General features: G+C 36.8%; 1 protein-coding gene across 1 annotated transcript in view; it reads left to right on the top strand.

The window, feature by feature from the left end:
* LOC107043336 (liprin-beta-1) overlaps positions 1 to 15427 on the top strand; it is a 100154-nt gene that overhangs the window by 64445 nt on the left and 20282 nt on the right. The window contains exons 3-4 of the mRNA XM_015264793.1: positions 12918 to 13377; positions 14263 to 14610. Coding sequence (XP_015120279.1) covers positions 12918 to 13377; positions 14263 to 14610 — 808 coding nt within the window. The remainder of the gene's footprint in view (positions 1 to 12917; positions 13378 to 14262; positions 14611 to 15427) is intronic.

Here is a 15427-nt window from a genome sequence, read left to right as displayed (position 1 = left end):
GCGTTACACCTAACTCGCAACCCGGAGGAACATGAAAGAAGATATCTGACTTCCGCGATCTTTTCTCTTTAATAATCCGAGCTGAAGGAATTTCTTTTCTCTCAAGTGCTTGGATTATTGCGTTAGAAATTCGAGGAAATTCTCGGTGCGTATATTGCTCTGCATTGCGCTTCGTTCCGATTCCTTTTAAGTTTATTGATTATATCTAACTAGAGATTTAGTAGGAATTTAATTAGTAAATTGGGGATAATTATTTGTGCTGATTTTCGCGTTATTATCGTGGGTTACATTTTCCAGAATTATTTCCTTTGCTATTACCATCGCGTGTCCGGTCATTTAATAGGAATTAAAGTATAGGGAAAATTAATTTAATTTTTGACTTCATCTCTCTGGTTCTTCGACTCCTGTAATCGCTAATCAAGGAAGATAAAATATGTGAACCCCGAGAAAAATTGTAGAATAACTGCTTGGTGTGTTCAATCGACCGAGTATTACATAAATGGAAATAATCATTAGCCGTCTATATAAAATACTCCCTTCTTCAAATATTTGCAACTGCACAGAAAAAAAAGTTTTCATTTTTAGAAAAGTATCACTCTTTTTCAGAAAATGTCACTTTAACTTGGGACTTTTCTCTCTACCGCTCGACAAAAATTGGAGCATTCTACGGAATTTTTGACTCGGTATCTAGTGTAACTGAAAAAAATTGATAATGCCCTGGCTACTTCTGTGCCTCCGTGTGGGGCAGTGGCAATATGATTAGCCCATTTCATGAAAATGAATATTCCTAATTTCAGTTCTAAAGTTAATTGAATTCCAAATGAACGTGTCTCCTCTACTTCTCGATTTTCCGAGGAAATTTAACGACTGTTTTTTTTCTTCGGAGAAATCAAGTGCAAAATCAACTGATATTGGAACTCAATGAAACCCATTAACTACGAAACCAGAAATAGGAAAGAGGGAAAAAAAGTTTTTTTTTCTTTAATTTACGACAGCAAGCTTTCGCTCCAGTTTATCCATTTTACACCCTACTTTTCTCCCAGTAGAACAACCGGAAATTGCATGCTACCCTCTCGAGGCATAGAATAGGGGTATATTCATTCTCTCATTCCCACTCTACTTTCCATTAATTCTGCATCTTCATGGAAACAACACTTGATGTGAGTATAAATTCGTTAACTCGGCCTAATTACCAATGAAATGATAGTGACGTTGACGGTATAATTGGATGTTGTACGTGAAGGAAACGCGGTGAGTTATGGAAGATGATTAAAGACGTAGATTGACTCGTGCTTTCTGTATTTTGAGCATGACCCATAATTCAGTGATTGAAGTTCAATTTTTTGCGAGTTCAGATGATTCTGATAATACGATGGTGATCCCGCGATTTGGTTGTACCGAAATTGAGGTATTCGTCTTTCCGTACTTATTGTGACACACTGTTCAAACAATCTGGCTAAATTTTCCGGAAAAAGACCTTGAATTCGATTTAAGGATAATCGGGCGAGGAGGAAATGTAGGAGGTGAGGCGGAGGGGTTTCTATTGTTTTCCTGCAGAAAACCAACCGCTGCACAAAAAAAAATTTCCCATTCGTATTCAAAATTCAGGCAATATTAGAGAGTATCTCCGGTTAAAAATTATTTTTCATCACGCTGTGACGAAAAGTGAACTTTTCGGCACGCTCCGCGTGCCTAAAAGTCCAATTTCCGCCACATTGTGACGAAAAATATTGTTCGTAACTCGTGAAAAAATGTTTTTTGCACTCGTTACGAAATATACTATTTCATCACGCTGTGACGAAAAGTGAACTTTTCGGCACGCTTCGCGTGCCTAAAACTCCAATTTCCGCCATATTGTGATGAAAAATATTGTTCGTAACTCGTGAAAAAATGTTTTTTAGCTCGTGGGATTATATCACTCGCCTTCGGCTCGTGATATAAACCTCCCACTCGTCAAAAAACACTTTTTTGCACTCGTTACAAAATATACTATTTGGAGCTAATCAAATTTATTTGTATCAACAAATAAAGTCCTAGTTTCTAAGTGAAACATGAAAAACCATTTTTTTTTAACTAGCGAAAGGATCAGCATCACGGTCATGGATTGTTCTGGGATTGGATTGTTGGGTGGATTGTTGTAGGAGATACAGAAAATAAAAAATAACTGATCAATTGCGTTGAGTCTAGACTTATTGGCAAGGAAGAGAAGCATATTCTTGATAGAAAAGTAAAGATCTCATCCCATCAAAAATTCAACATTCGAGAAAAAGTCCGAAGCAGCGATAGCGATATCCATCAATTGTAATTACTGTTAAATTATCAAGTAGTCAATCAGTGAATATCACTTTCAAATTCTAATTATCGAAGTAATCATCAATTTAAATAGTCAAATTTTGAATTGTTCATTAATCGGTAATTGGAGTAGGGAGATTAACGATTATTTGGATAATCAGACATTCCTTATAAGAAATTAAGTGTTATCATATTTAGTAGAAAATTTTAGGTCCATATTTTTAAATATTGAATTCATCATCAATTGGAAATTTAGGTTATCAATTATTTTACTATTTCTAAATTTCTATTAGTATATGTAAACCTTGATCTATATGTAAGTCGGAAAAATGCTTTTAATATTGAAGAAATTAATATTGATGGCCATCCCTAGTCTGAAGTTGCCCATTCGCTCCATTCTTCCTGTGTATTCCTTAAATTCTGCCAACTAATAAACTAAAAATATAAAAAATCCTAGAAATTTTTAAATTTTGAAGATCTAAAATCACCGTCATACCTGACATTAAATGGATCTCAGATTTTTTTCGAAGTAAACCTCTTCACTCCCACCGGTTTACACGCCAGAGATTAAATTTTGTTATACGACTATAAAATGAAACCAAAAATTTTTTCAAGGTTGGGTTTCAAAAATTTACAGAGGCTCCGGAATAATTCACTTTACTGTTTCATCACAATGAGTATTACTCCCTCAACGTAATATACAGAAGTAGTTGTACAGTGTTTGCCGAGTAACTAAGTGGCTCCTGCATAGCCACTACCACCTGCGGCGTGAGTCTGCGTCAGAGGGGTGCCCTGAGTACGTGTAGCGAATATTACTCCAGCTACAAAAGGAAATGAACCCTTAAAAACCCTTTCTACAAAATTACTCATTATAACTTGGGAATTTTACCTTCGTTGTTATCATTATTACTGACATTCGGACGGAGAATGTTCTGAAGAAAATTGGAAAGGATCTGTAAGTGTCGATAATGTGAACTCCACTGTATCCATTGATAGGGTAAACTAAGAAGTCTCTTCTCCTTAAAAAAATTTCTGTTCTTTTCTTCGGCTCTTGGCTCCGACAATAAAAAAATAATAATCATTAGTCTCTTATTAGATAGGAATGCGCTCTGCCCGTCTGCGCATAGTGCTTTGTTACATTGCTCTATTTTACAATTTCTTTGATATCTTTTAGTATGCAAATGAAATTTTTGGCGAATGGATACAAAAATCGTCTTACTGAATTCGTTCACAATTTTTGCAGTTGCGAAAGTTGCAATTTCGAGCATAGTATTATATTCATCACCATAAATCACCATACTTTGCGAGCTTAAAAACAGTGAATAAATAAAGAAAGTACGCAATCATTATCATAGCTCAACGAGAATAAAAAACCATCTTTCTTCACCATTACTTTGTGGCGGGGAAAGCTACGTAAATAATAGATGGAAAAGGGTATGTTTCACGAATGTAAGAATAATTTACAGGCTTTTAGCCGAAGACGAGGTCTGCATTACATTCGTTGAATATGGCCTTACCTAATGACTCGGGCGCAGAAGTATAAAGCATTAGAATTTACTCATTTTGAATGGAGTGAATGAGTTCTCGCAATAGAAAAATTTCTATTAAAAAAGGCCGTGACTATTCGCACCATTGCGTGAATCACTCCCGTACACTCCATACACTCCACGCATGCTCCACGTGAAACAGCAGTATGAAAATTCGGCTGCGTGAAACACAAACTTCACGCATGCGTGGAGTGTATGGAGTGTACGGGAGTGATTCACGCAATGGTGCGAATAGTCACGGCCATTAAAAAATTCAATTGAATACTAAATGAGTCAATCAATTTTCAGTTATTAGTATAAAATAATATTCATTTTTGTTTGCGGAGTCTTACCCTTTAAAGCACCAGGTACATTTGCATTGTCATTCGAAAAAGAAATTTGATAATAATGATACAATAAGGGATTTATATTTAATGATATCCATACTAGAATTTATTGCTGAGAAAGTTTATACCAGTATAAAAAAACTGAGACAGAGAGAGATTGCGATTAATGCTAGAAGAAACAAAATAAAAAAAGGAAAAATTGAGTTAAAGATTTTTATTCAGAGGCTGGTAGAAATTTTGATTGCCGGGACGACTTTGTGCATCAGGGGGCCTATCATGAACAACACATGGAGAGTTAACATCACAAAATAAATGAAAAACAAATGAAAACACAATGAAGAAAATACAGAACGTTTTCATTTGTTTTTGATTTATCATGTGATGCGAACATTGCGTTTATTCTTCATAATAGACCCCCTGACGCACAAAGTCGCCCCAGCGATCCAAATTTCCATCAGGGGCGCAGCGTCCGCCTGTGTTGCATTTAGCACAGAGTAACGGAGTTGTATCAATTAGTGAACACAACCATATTTAAGTGTCCGTTGCCATGTGGCTTTAGCGGAAAAGCTTGAAAATTGTGATAAAGTGAATCTGAATTACTATAACAATGGAATTTGAGGAAGATCCGACACCCGATACTTCGTTTGTGGGCGATCCGGTGAATAATATCTGACAGAGCACTAGGTGAGTGACTGACCGGACGAAAAAACTCCGTATAAAAACTTAGCGAATTCAATAAATAATCCTACGGAAATTCTATTGAAAATTCTATCAGTTTTCAGCCGATTTTATTGATTCTATTGAAGATTCTATTACTGCGCCTGTTTTTTTATCGGAAATGTTCAACTGAAACTATGTCATGGAAAAAATCAGCAGAATTTCATTTTTACATACAACTTTTTCTATTGAAATAATTTTTAAAGCAATTCTTCGGCATTAATTTTCTACGTTTTTTCATTCCATCCATTTATGTTTTCCATGAAAACAATCAAACAAAATCACTTGAAAAATTAGAGCCGAAGAATTTCTATAGAAAATATCTATAGGAGGCGGCCTCGATAGCTCAATTGGCAGAGCACCAGTCCGACAAACTGACTGGAGATGTGGGATCATACCCCACTTGAGTTTTTTAATTTGTCCTGATTCGGAAATTACGAACGCGTGATTGACCCAAGTAGCTCAATCAAATTGACATGCCACATTGGCACTCAAGACAAAACTGATTAAAGTATTGTAGAAAATGAATTTACCGGTCGAATGACAATGCAGTTACCACTGCATTCGCATTTTTTGGAAATTGGGGACGCGCGTGACGCGTTTAACAGGTAAATTGAGCTGTATCGACAGCAACTGAATGTCCAGTGGCAACGAATAAGTCGACGTTATTGGAAGGATAAATTTCTAGATGAAATTAGTTTTTGAACTAATTCCAAACATGACAGTAAATTATAATACTTTATATTTCTGCGCTCGAAAAGCGCATTTGAAGCAAACACAGCGAGGTTATAGAGACGAAATTTATTAGGTGTAGTAACATAATAGTGGATTTCCTCGTAAGGTCGAAAAAAGTTTTTCACGTTTCAGCCCGAGCGGAAGGTGAGGGTTGCAATTATATCAGCTAGAAAATTTTTTTTAGACTATGACGAACAATATTGTTTGTCAGAACGCCTATAAACGCTGCTTTACGGCCGGAATGATAAAAAAAGCATTACTATTTTTTAAAGATGATGATTCTTATGATAAGGGTTCCAAAGGAGATGGAGGAAACATTTATGACTATCAATAATGAGGTCTCAATGGTATCCCTTGAAGATCTCAAGTAACAAGTTTCCTTCTCTTCGTGATATCTCCAGATTTTTGTCTCGTTCTTCCCTCCGTTTCTCTTCCCACAACCTCATTATCAATAAGGAACTCAGTACAAAGCATTAAATCTCTGATAAAAGTATTCATGCAGATGAGATGAAGAAAGACCTCAGCTTGTCACTATAAAACGAGATTCATCGGAAAAACCTTGAGATCAAGGTTTAAACCGAAAGTTCACCAAGGGAATGAGCTTTCCGTGTTGGAGGAGATGACTCCCGCGACCTATTTTCTATCTCCCTTCCTTTTAGTCGTGTCTCTTTCCCCATTGAGTCTGTTTCCATTGGCTGTCGAGAACAGTACTAACGTTTCAACTCAGGGCTTTTGTGGCTTTCCACGAAATATGTACACACAGACCGCAGAGTGGGACTCTAATATGCATTGGACTAGTACCAAATGGCTATTGTACACGATAAGACATTTTCCAAAAAGGAAATCCTCGGATATTCTAGGACGGCGGGCACGAACGTAAGACTTCTAATTGAATTCATTAATTTCTCCACATGGAAAATGAAGGAGTCAGGGAGAAAAATTTCTATTCAATTTCATTCGGGATTGAAATCAAAACTTTTCGCATAGTTTTCGATCGCAAGTAGAGTTAATAATGGATTATTGAAACTGGGAAGTCAAATTAATGTAAAACACAATGAATCGTATTTTAATTTCATCCGTTTATTAATGACGCTTGAGAAAGAACATCGACTGTTGACTCCACCAACTGTTGATTTCTCCGCCAAGAGGACAATAGACTAAATGTTAGTCACAAAGACGAAATGAATATCGTTACCTAACCACGAAGAGCTCTCAGTTATTTCTCCGAATGAGATCATTGTTTATGCGTATCTCACCTATCCGGCACTCTCTACGACGGTTCATTGTTGAACTCATCAGCTCCATAGAATATTTTTCACTTGTCAAATGAAATAATCCAAAATGAATATTTGGTAATGTGACGCAATACCCCCCTCTATTTATTTGGCCTAAAAATCAAATTATTGGTAATTTTTCCTTAATTATTGTTAACGTATGGATGATTATGAAATGAAATGAGTGAAAGAACCCACAACTAACCGCAAGATTGGTCTGGGTTAAGGTGAATCAATTTCTCCCGTCAACAACACAAAATTGTCAATATGTGAAAGCAACCGCTCGCAATTAGTTTGGAGTCATTATTGCAACACACGGAGAGAAATTTTTGATAAAAATTATCCTACCGTTCTGTAAAAGTGTATCATGAGTCATCGTTTCTTCATTTCTATCCCGAAATTTAGTAAAAAATTAATATGTGATGATCAAATTTTATTCGACGTTAGAGAATTTTTATCCTGATAAAAATAAAAATTACTGGACTGGAAGGATAAAATTTATTATGCGTCAGGATAAAATTTCTCTAACGTAGAATAAAATTTGATCATCACATATTAATTTTTTACTAAATTTCGGGATAGAAATGAGGAAACGACGACTCATGATACACTTTTATAGAACGGTAGGGTTATTTTCATCAAAAATTTCTCTCCGTGCACTTTACCGAATATTTTCAAGTCAATTGGGGAAAAGCAAAGCAAAACGAAATGCCTTCAATCACAAACAACTTCAAATCTCCCCTGTATAAAAACTCTACTGCAACTGGAAAGTTCTGCTATTGAACGATAACCTCCCTGAAGTTGTTTGCTATCTCTCCAGGTCTCAAACTGGTTCGACCTTTCAAAAATCGTGAAAACAGTCAAGAACCATTGAAAAATGTGCCTTCAAAACAATCATTTTTGCAAGTATAAGGGTCAAATACGACGTAACACACTCCAGGACCCAGCGTTTTCCCACGTATGAAGGAAAACGTTGCGAAGAAAATACCCTATGAAATTTCCAGAGAACAGACAAAATTTATCTTTCGCTCCAGATTTTTTTATTCATTGTTATTCAAGGATTAATTTTTAATGAGTCCTATGATTGATCTGAGAACTTCGACGTTTCCATCCATCGTCATCACACAAAAAGTACTCCTTCGCTCATGATGTGCAACATCAGTTTATTCAAAAGGGGCGCATGATCCCTTGGCTTGACCCTCTTGATCGATCTGCTCGTCTCTCTCGTTTAACACATAAGCTCACTTGACAGTTGTAATCACTCCGCTCGGCTCTCCCCCAATACTCTTATCTGTGTTCGATTTCGTAAAGATATCGCAAATCACACAATTTAATTTTCACGTGATTGTCGGTTCAATTCTCCACCACATTGAGAGAAAAATTGATATAATATGACAAAAATAATTTCTTGAATGGAGAACATAGAATGCATGTTCGATCACTTCATGGTAGGTTTCAGACAAGAAATTGGGGCTGTTCAGGTAAAAGGACGATGATACTGACTGAAAAAATGATATTTTTTTCTCGAAATTAGATAATATTCTTGAAGAGACAAAGTAAGTTTGAGAGAAGGAGAAGATGTTATTGCTTTCCTTGAAAGTCATTCCAATTGAGAGCAAGTGACGGTTATATTTTTTAATTATCTGCAGGTTCTCCCCTGTAAAAATTCGGTATTCATTCAATATGAAAGTTTCTGATGCATGGTTCGCTGAATTGAAACTTTTAGTATTTTTAGTAATTTTCTCGTCTTTTGACACGAAATAAATGATTTCTTGAGGCAAGAAATTGTCACTTTATCGCCAAGTGTTCGTCTTCAACTAATGAACATTTCACGGGATTTTTACCCGCTCTGACTCGTTAAGCGGAATTCTTATCCCAAGCGTATTATCCTTAAGAGATGAGATTTTTGACGCAAAAATTAGTTTTGTGATATTATGTCGACATTTCTCTCAGTGTGCATTAATTAACAAATTTTTCTGCCACGAAACCACTCATAATCTCTCCCAAATTTACTCACATTGGATATTCTAAGATTCTTCTTATTTTCCTTAACTTCAATGACAAAATTATTGAATATTGTGCAAATCAATAAGATTCCAACAAAATCAATAAGATTCTTCAATATCCCATCAGAAAAAAATTTAAATCGATCGTCCTCAATTAATTCAACATTGGAATTGAAACTTAATTAAATTCCCTCCAACGTAAATGCAGTTTTCCCGGAAAACCCAAAAATCGAAAAAAAAATTATTCTCTCCGGATTTCTCATTCTCATGCCGATGTCGAAGGTATCTAGATCGACAAAAAAAACCTGCGGTGACGCAAATGAGGGGAGCCGTCTCTGATAGAAAGCCAACAGGAACGGGAAGAGTGAAACGAGATTAACGTACGTTCGTTAACGTTCCCTGTCTGCATTACGTAGGACACTGAGGGCTTTACCTGTAGGTAGCACTCATCTCGATTAAAATCCCCACTATTGTGGTAATCACAAAGGTTGAAAACGGCCAAAGCTTAGTGTCATGGTGGTCCCGTTGTTCATGTAGGTTCGTTGGAACCTTTAGAAGCTAGTCGTTAGTGGATTGACCAGTATTCTGTCACCACTAGCATCGTTATTAACCTACTAGTGCAATTAGTATAAGACCATAGACTGTTAAAAATTTTCGTCTGAATTTTCCGTGTCAAATCCCGGAAATTTTTATCATATTCCATTTCCATCGAAATTTCAGGAATTCTCGTCATTGAAAAATCAAATATTCCATTGATTTTCTATTCGAATGATATGAAAATCAATAAAATACTTGATTTTTCAGTTCAATTATTCCGTGAAACTTCAGAAAACTCTGTAAAATTCAGGAGAAAAGTGAAAATTCCTGTAATTTTGGTTCTGAATATTCATATTCCATTAAAAATTCAGTCAACTTATGAAATTTCTGTTTCACTGCCACTGAAAACTCATGAATTTCCTTGAATTTTACCTTAAACTTGAAATTTCATAACCATTTTTCTCTTAAATCGGATTCAATGTCGCTCCCATGAGAATTACTACCACATTTTCCATGAAATTTCATAAAATTTCTAACAGTGCCCCACTCACACATACTGCACATATTTGAGGACCCATTGAATCTCTCGTTCACCCTATCCTCACTGTACCAGCCTGTGAAACAGACTGGTACAGTGAGAATTTTTGGGGTCTTCGGCTTCAAAGAATTACGTGCATAACGGTATATCGCGTGCAGAACTCACAGAGTTTTGTCCCGTGTTGGCCTGGGACACATCGTTCGAAGTCGTTCCCTCGTTTCTGTTGAAAAAAGACGCTCAGACGCCATTATAGATCACGTAGTCGTACGATGTAAGCCGATTAAAAACATTAAAAATGAATGAGATATACAAAATCAGTCTGAAGGTGAATGGGTGTAATTAATCGAAATGGACGAGGGTTATCTCCTCGTCCTCTCTCCTTATTTTATTCATTTTTATTCATATCTGTGATTAACTGAAAGTTCTACGCTGCATCACGCGCGCTCACATTTCATTTCAATTGAAAGAATGCTATTCAAATCATAGCGAATGGTTACTATGAAAACATGTGTATAGATGTTGTCGAGAGAAAACTGGGGGTCATGAAGGTTGAAAAGGGATTTTGTTTTCATATAAATAAAAACGAGGGCGACAGGGTGGTTGGTGGAATTCTTTGAATGATCAATATAACACAAACAATCCAAAATTTAAATTTGAACGATTACAATGCTTCCGTTCGCAAGCAAAAACATATTTCTGGGTGTATATGTGAAAAAAACTCAAAGATAAATACACTATTATGTATTTATTGTAGTTGAGAATTCTCTCCATTTCCATTACGAATACCGCTCTTCCTTCAAAGAATAGAACGCAAAATGACTTCCAAACTCAACTGTCCAGCTCTTCAACAACAATGCAAAATAAGTAACTATTAGAAAAGTCGGTCATCGGTTCTTTAAAATGAGGAGTATATAATAATACCCGTATTTCTGAGAGAAACAGCGCGACGTCTATTTTCATAACGTCTTTCCCCTGGCACATGTCCGCAAATCTCCGGTCTCGTCTAAAACGAGAGGCTTTCGCCGGATAGAAGTGGTTCTGTATTCAACAAGTCAAGAAGAAGCCTTTTCTCACAAAGTAATAGTTATTAACAATTGATTGACATCTGTCACGTTTCCATGGTGGAATTAGTGGTTGATTATTTTCTGGTTGAGGTTTTATTGTGGAGTTAATTGTTGAACAATGGAGGTAATGTGCGGTTGATTTGAGGCAGCGTGTCGAGCCGTGCCATCTGCCCGCAACAGTCTGAGCGAAAGTTCATTCTCACGCGTGACAGACGCACATAACTCAGTAGTGCAATGGAATTACTACACTGTGCTATAATTAACTCTTTAAAACGTCTAAAACACCGGCTTCTCGTGCAGCTATAATGTCTCTACAATTTTTCCTATCAGAATAATTTCCATTAAATCTCCTGAAGATGGACGAAATTTGGTTTATTACAACCGCGCATGTGTTATGTGGCATGTACGATCGATCCAAACATTATTGCGCTACATTTAGTCCTTCTGGATGATTTTCCAATCATGGGTCATCACGTTCAAGACCCTGACCATCAGAAAATTCCATTTCCCTGCCAATTTTATCCGGTCTATCAGCAAGGACGTATAAAAAGATTTTCACTCTCACTGAATGACAGGGGGAGGGGGAGTGGTAAGGGCGATATAGTCTTTGTTATGGAGTATTGGGAATGGGGAAAAATTCAAATTTTCTGCTATCTAGTAATCTCCGATAAATTCAGAATATTCAAGCGCCTACCACCTTCGCTTGTTCCTCCCTCAATTAATTCACCAGCCGGCGATCAATTAATCCCATCGACAGACCCATCAAGTTTTCGGATTATGCTAGCTGATTATTCCAACGGAAAAAACCGAAGCTCATTGTAAATTATAATAGTGGCAGGTCTATGAATTATAAAAATTATTGGCTATTAATTCAGTGGTGCGGAAATCCCAGGGAATGGAGAGTTATTTGATGCATCTCTGGTTAATTGATTGTGAAAGTGAGCGAGAGAGAGAGAGAGAGAGAGAGAATGACCACAGAAATCATCATTATCTCAATAATAATAGAGATTTCAATCGAGATTCAAACATTCAATACGATAGAGGGTATCAGTACAGAACAGTACGAAAATTTGATGTTACAGATAACTTTCCACCATTCTTGCAATGTCATCATTCCTTTTAGTTTTTTTTGGCGGTAATAACGTAAAATAATGAATTGAGTCGATTTCACACGAGTGGAAATTGTGGTCAGGTCCAAGTCAAGACACTAGGCAGCTCACAATGATTCTCGGGTTGTGTCGAAATTGATGAAAGTGACAAAGTTAGTTAATTAAAGACCTTCTTTTTCTCTAATCATCACGTTTTGATCCTTAATTATTGACTCCTATTTTTGTACCCTAACTGTCTGACCTGTATATTCTGACCCTTCCTTTTTGGCCCTTATATTCAGACTGTAATATTTGGACGCTTCCTATTCACCCTAGAATCGCCGTGATTTGATCGAAAATTCGTTGTTGATTACGGATAAATAAACGTAAAACAGGGAAAAATCATCGTAAATTACGAATACGAAACCGTAAATTACAATTACATAAACGTAATTTACGTACAGTTACAGGAACGTAATTTAAGATTTCGTATTCGTAAATTACGTTCCTGTAACTGTAATTTATGAATACGAAATCGTAACCTACACTTACGTATCTTAATTTACGATTCATCATCAAGCGTAAAATACTCTTGAGAAATTGTAAAAGACGACTTCTTAAACATCATTTACGCTTAAAGTTTAGGTTTATTTTGTGTGACCTATTTTTCTTCACTACCCCACTTAAGAAACGATTTCATTAAGGAATATATGAGAATTTTTTTTTCTCCCTTAAAAATCCTCCCTTCGAATTGAAAGAAAAAAAACTCAATTCGCAATTGATCTGTGACCAGGCAAAACTTCGCGTGATGGTGGAGGAGAACGCAGCGACGGGTGCCCGTCTGGATACTGAACTGGAGCGTGCCAGGGGCGAGTGTGCTTCTCTACGTGGTGAATTACGTGAGGTACGAGGTGCTCTGGTAACAAACAACAATCACGCGACCAATGGCAACGTGTCAAATTCTAATAACAACGAGAGTAGTACGAGTAGCGAAACTACAAGCGCAACTAGTGGTGCGTCCAACAATTTGTCGGCACCAATGAGTAGCCAGGAGGTGAGGAGTGAGTCGCCAGCCCTCAACCCTCAAGAGGAGACTAAGCGGCTGAGCGCTTCCAGTAGCCCGGTTGACAAGAGGAGCTCGGCTAGCGAAAAATCAGTCAGCCCCATTGATAAGGGGAATTGTGGAAATAGTCCCGGTGATAAGAAGGATCGAGCTAGTCCCATTGATCGCAGTAGAACGAGTCCGTCTATTGGTAAGACAAAGTTTCGTAAACAACATTTTTATTGTTGGGAATGGGTGAATTGAATTTTATCGATTTTCATGAATAGCATGAATTGCATTTTTTGCCGCACATATATGTGCATGTAATCGAGATATATGTCTCAAATATGTATTTATCGCGCGAGTATTGATATGCAAAATCTGGAAACAAAAGCGTTGGTTGATAGGAATAATAATCATCCAATATAGATGCTAAAGGGAGAATGGAATTCAATTACTTTGGATAACAAATCCGTTTAAATGAACATCTCGGTCATTTTTTATTCAAAATGTCACGATTTCACGTCAAAACCAGATGAACAACTGCCCACTGTCTTAGGTGCGTCTCCTACCTCTTCGAAGAGTTGCGATTTTTCATGTAACTGAAGGGAAATTGATGATCAAATAGAAAATTTTTCCGTGGTACATTTTTTATTTGATCTTGGACCATGATTATTCAAATTTTGAAAATCTTGCTATTATTCGAATATCCTAGCCCGTGAAATTGACAGCGAACTTTATAGACCTTAACCTTCGATGAATTTTCTTCAAGTTCATTATCATTCTCCATGCCCCTTTCTTAAATTTAGTGTTGTTCTCTAAAAGTCTAGAACACTTGGACCACTTTCAAAATCATTTTCAAAAATCAGAACAGCTCCAAAAAGTATCAATTTCATTAATTACGGAGGCATATCAACGAGGAATTGGCTTTAAAAAACATATCGAGGGGTCTCGCAAAAATGATTAGTTGTGAAATCTTTCTGTAATTAATCAAAATCACGTCCCAGATAAAACCAAAAATTTCTGGCGTTTCGTTTTTCAAATTCGTATTGTTTAAAATCACCTAAGGTATTCTGTTAATTCCTTGTCTAATCAGAAAAACGAAATGGTTCACCGAACCGAAGTCCCAGTGAAAAAAGAAGACCATGGACTGCAGTAGACAAAACACGGGTAGGCTCTGGCGGTAGTGTTGACTCGAGATCGGGCAGCGCCAGTCCAGATCGTAATCGCAGTGGATTATTCCAACGCAGTGGTAGTGAACGATTGAGCGGTGAGAGACTGCGTATAACGACAAATCGTGAGTCAATACGCAACAAGGAGACCAATGAACTCGAGAGTAAGGATGGCAAGGACATAATCGATGGAGACGGAAGAGCCGACGAGGACAATGAGCCACCAGCCCCAGCACCCGGAAGCCGACCCACATCTCCAAGCAATCCCCTCGGTGAGTAAACTCCAAAGCCTTTCCACGTTGAATTATAAATTAACGACGAAAATCCATTCCTCCCCTGTCTCGCTTACTCTTCAGGTAGGGTTCTTGCAGACCGAATTGAAGATATGAAACTTTCAGTTGGAAAATCTCAAAGCTAGCAGGGGTACAATTGGAGGTCTTTTGTTCTGAGCCTTTTCGATGTTTACGCATCGAAATTAAGGGGAGATTACTTTGAGTTTTACAAGTCGCGAGCTATTGGAATGAGATTACTCATGCATTAAAGAGCGATTCTATATGTCTAAAAAAGAATAATTAGTGCAAAAAAATGATTGTTTATTGTTCGTTTGTTCCGCAGACGCTTAAAATGTTGAAAATACAGAGATGTTTTTTTTCAAAAATTTTGAAAAAATGTTGCAGTAACAATGACGAGCTGTTTTTTAAAAATTCGACTCCTACACAGCTAATTTCGTTTTTCGAAACAGATCGAGTGTGACCGTAATTTCAATTTTAATTGAAAGATCTCTCATTTGAACCTTCAATAATATTCCCATGTTCTTTGCGACAATTCCAATAATTTCACCAATTGAAATCCTTCACATTATCTCTCTATATTATAAAAATCCAAATTGATTTCTGGTGATAAAAATTTGGTACTCAAAATTAAGACTCCAAAATTAAGGGTTAAAAGGGTGAAAATAAGGGTCATGAAGGTCAGAATAAGGGTCTTGAGGGTCAGAACTGGATCCGATTAAGAGTCACCAGATGAAGGTTCACAAAATTAGAGGTCACAAGGGTCGGATTAAGAGCCCAAATAAGGATAACAAGGGTC

The sequence above is a fragment of the Diachasma alloeum genome, unplaced genomic scaffold (genome assembly GCF_001412515.2).
Source record: "Diachasma alloeum isolate Michigan unplaced genomic scaffold, Dall2.0 Dall_scaffold_00179, whole genome shotgun sequence".
NCBI classification, from domain to species: Eukaryota; Metazoa; Arthropoda; class Insecta; order Hymenoptera; family Braconidae; genus Diachasma; species Diachasma alloeum.
Note: the sequence above shows the minus strand (reverse complement) of the source record. Positions and strands in the feature narration are given on the sequence as shown.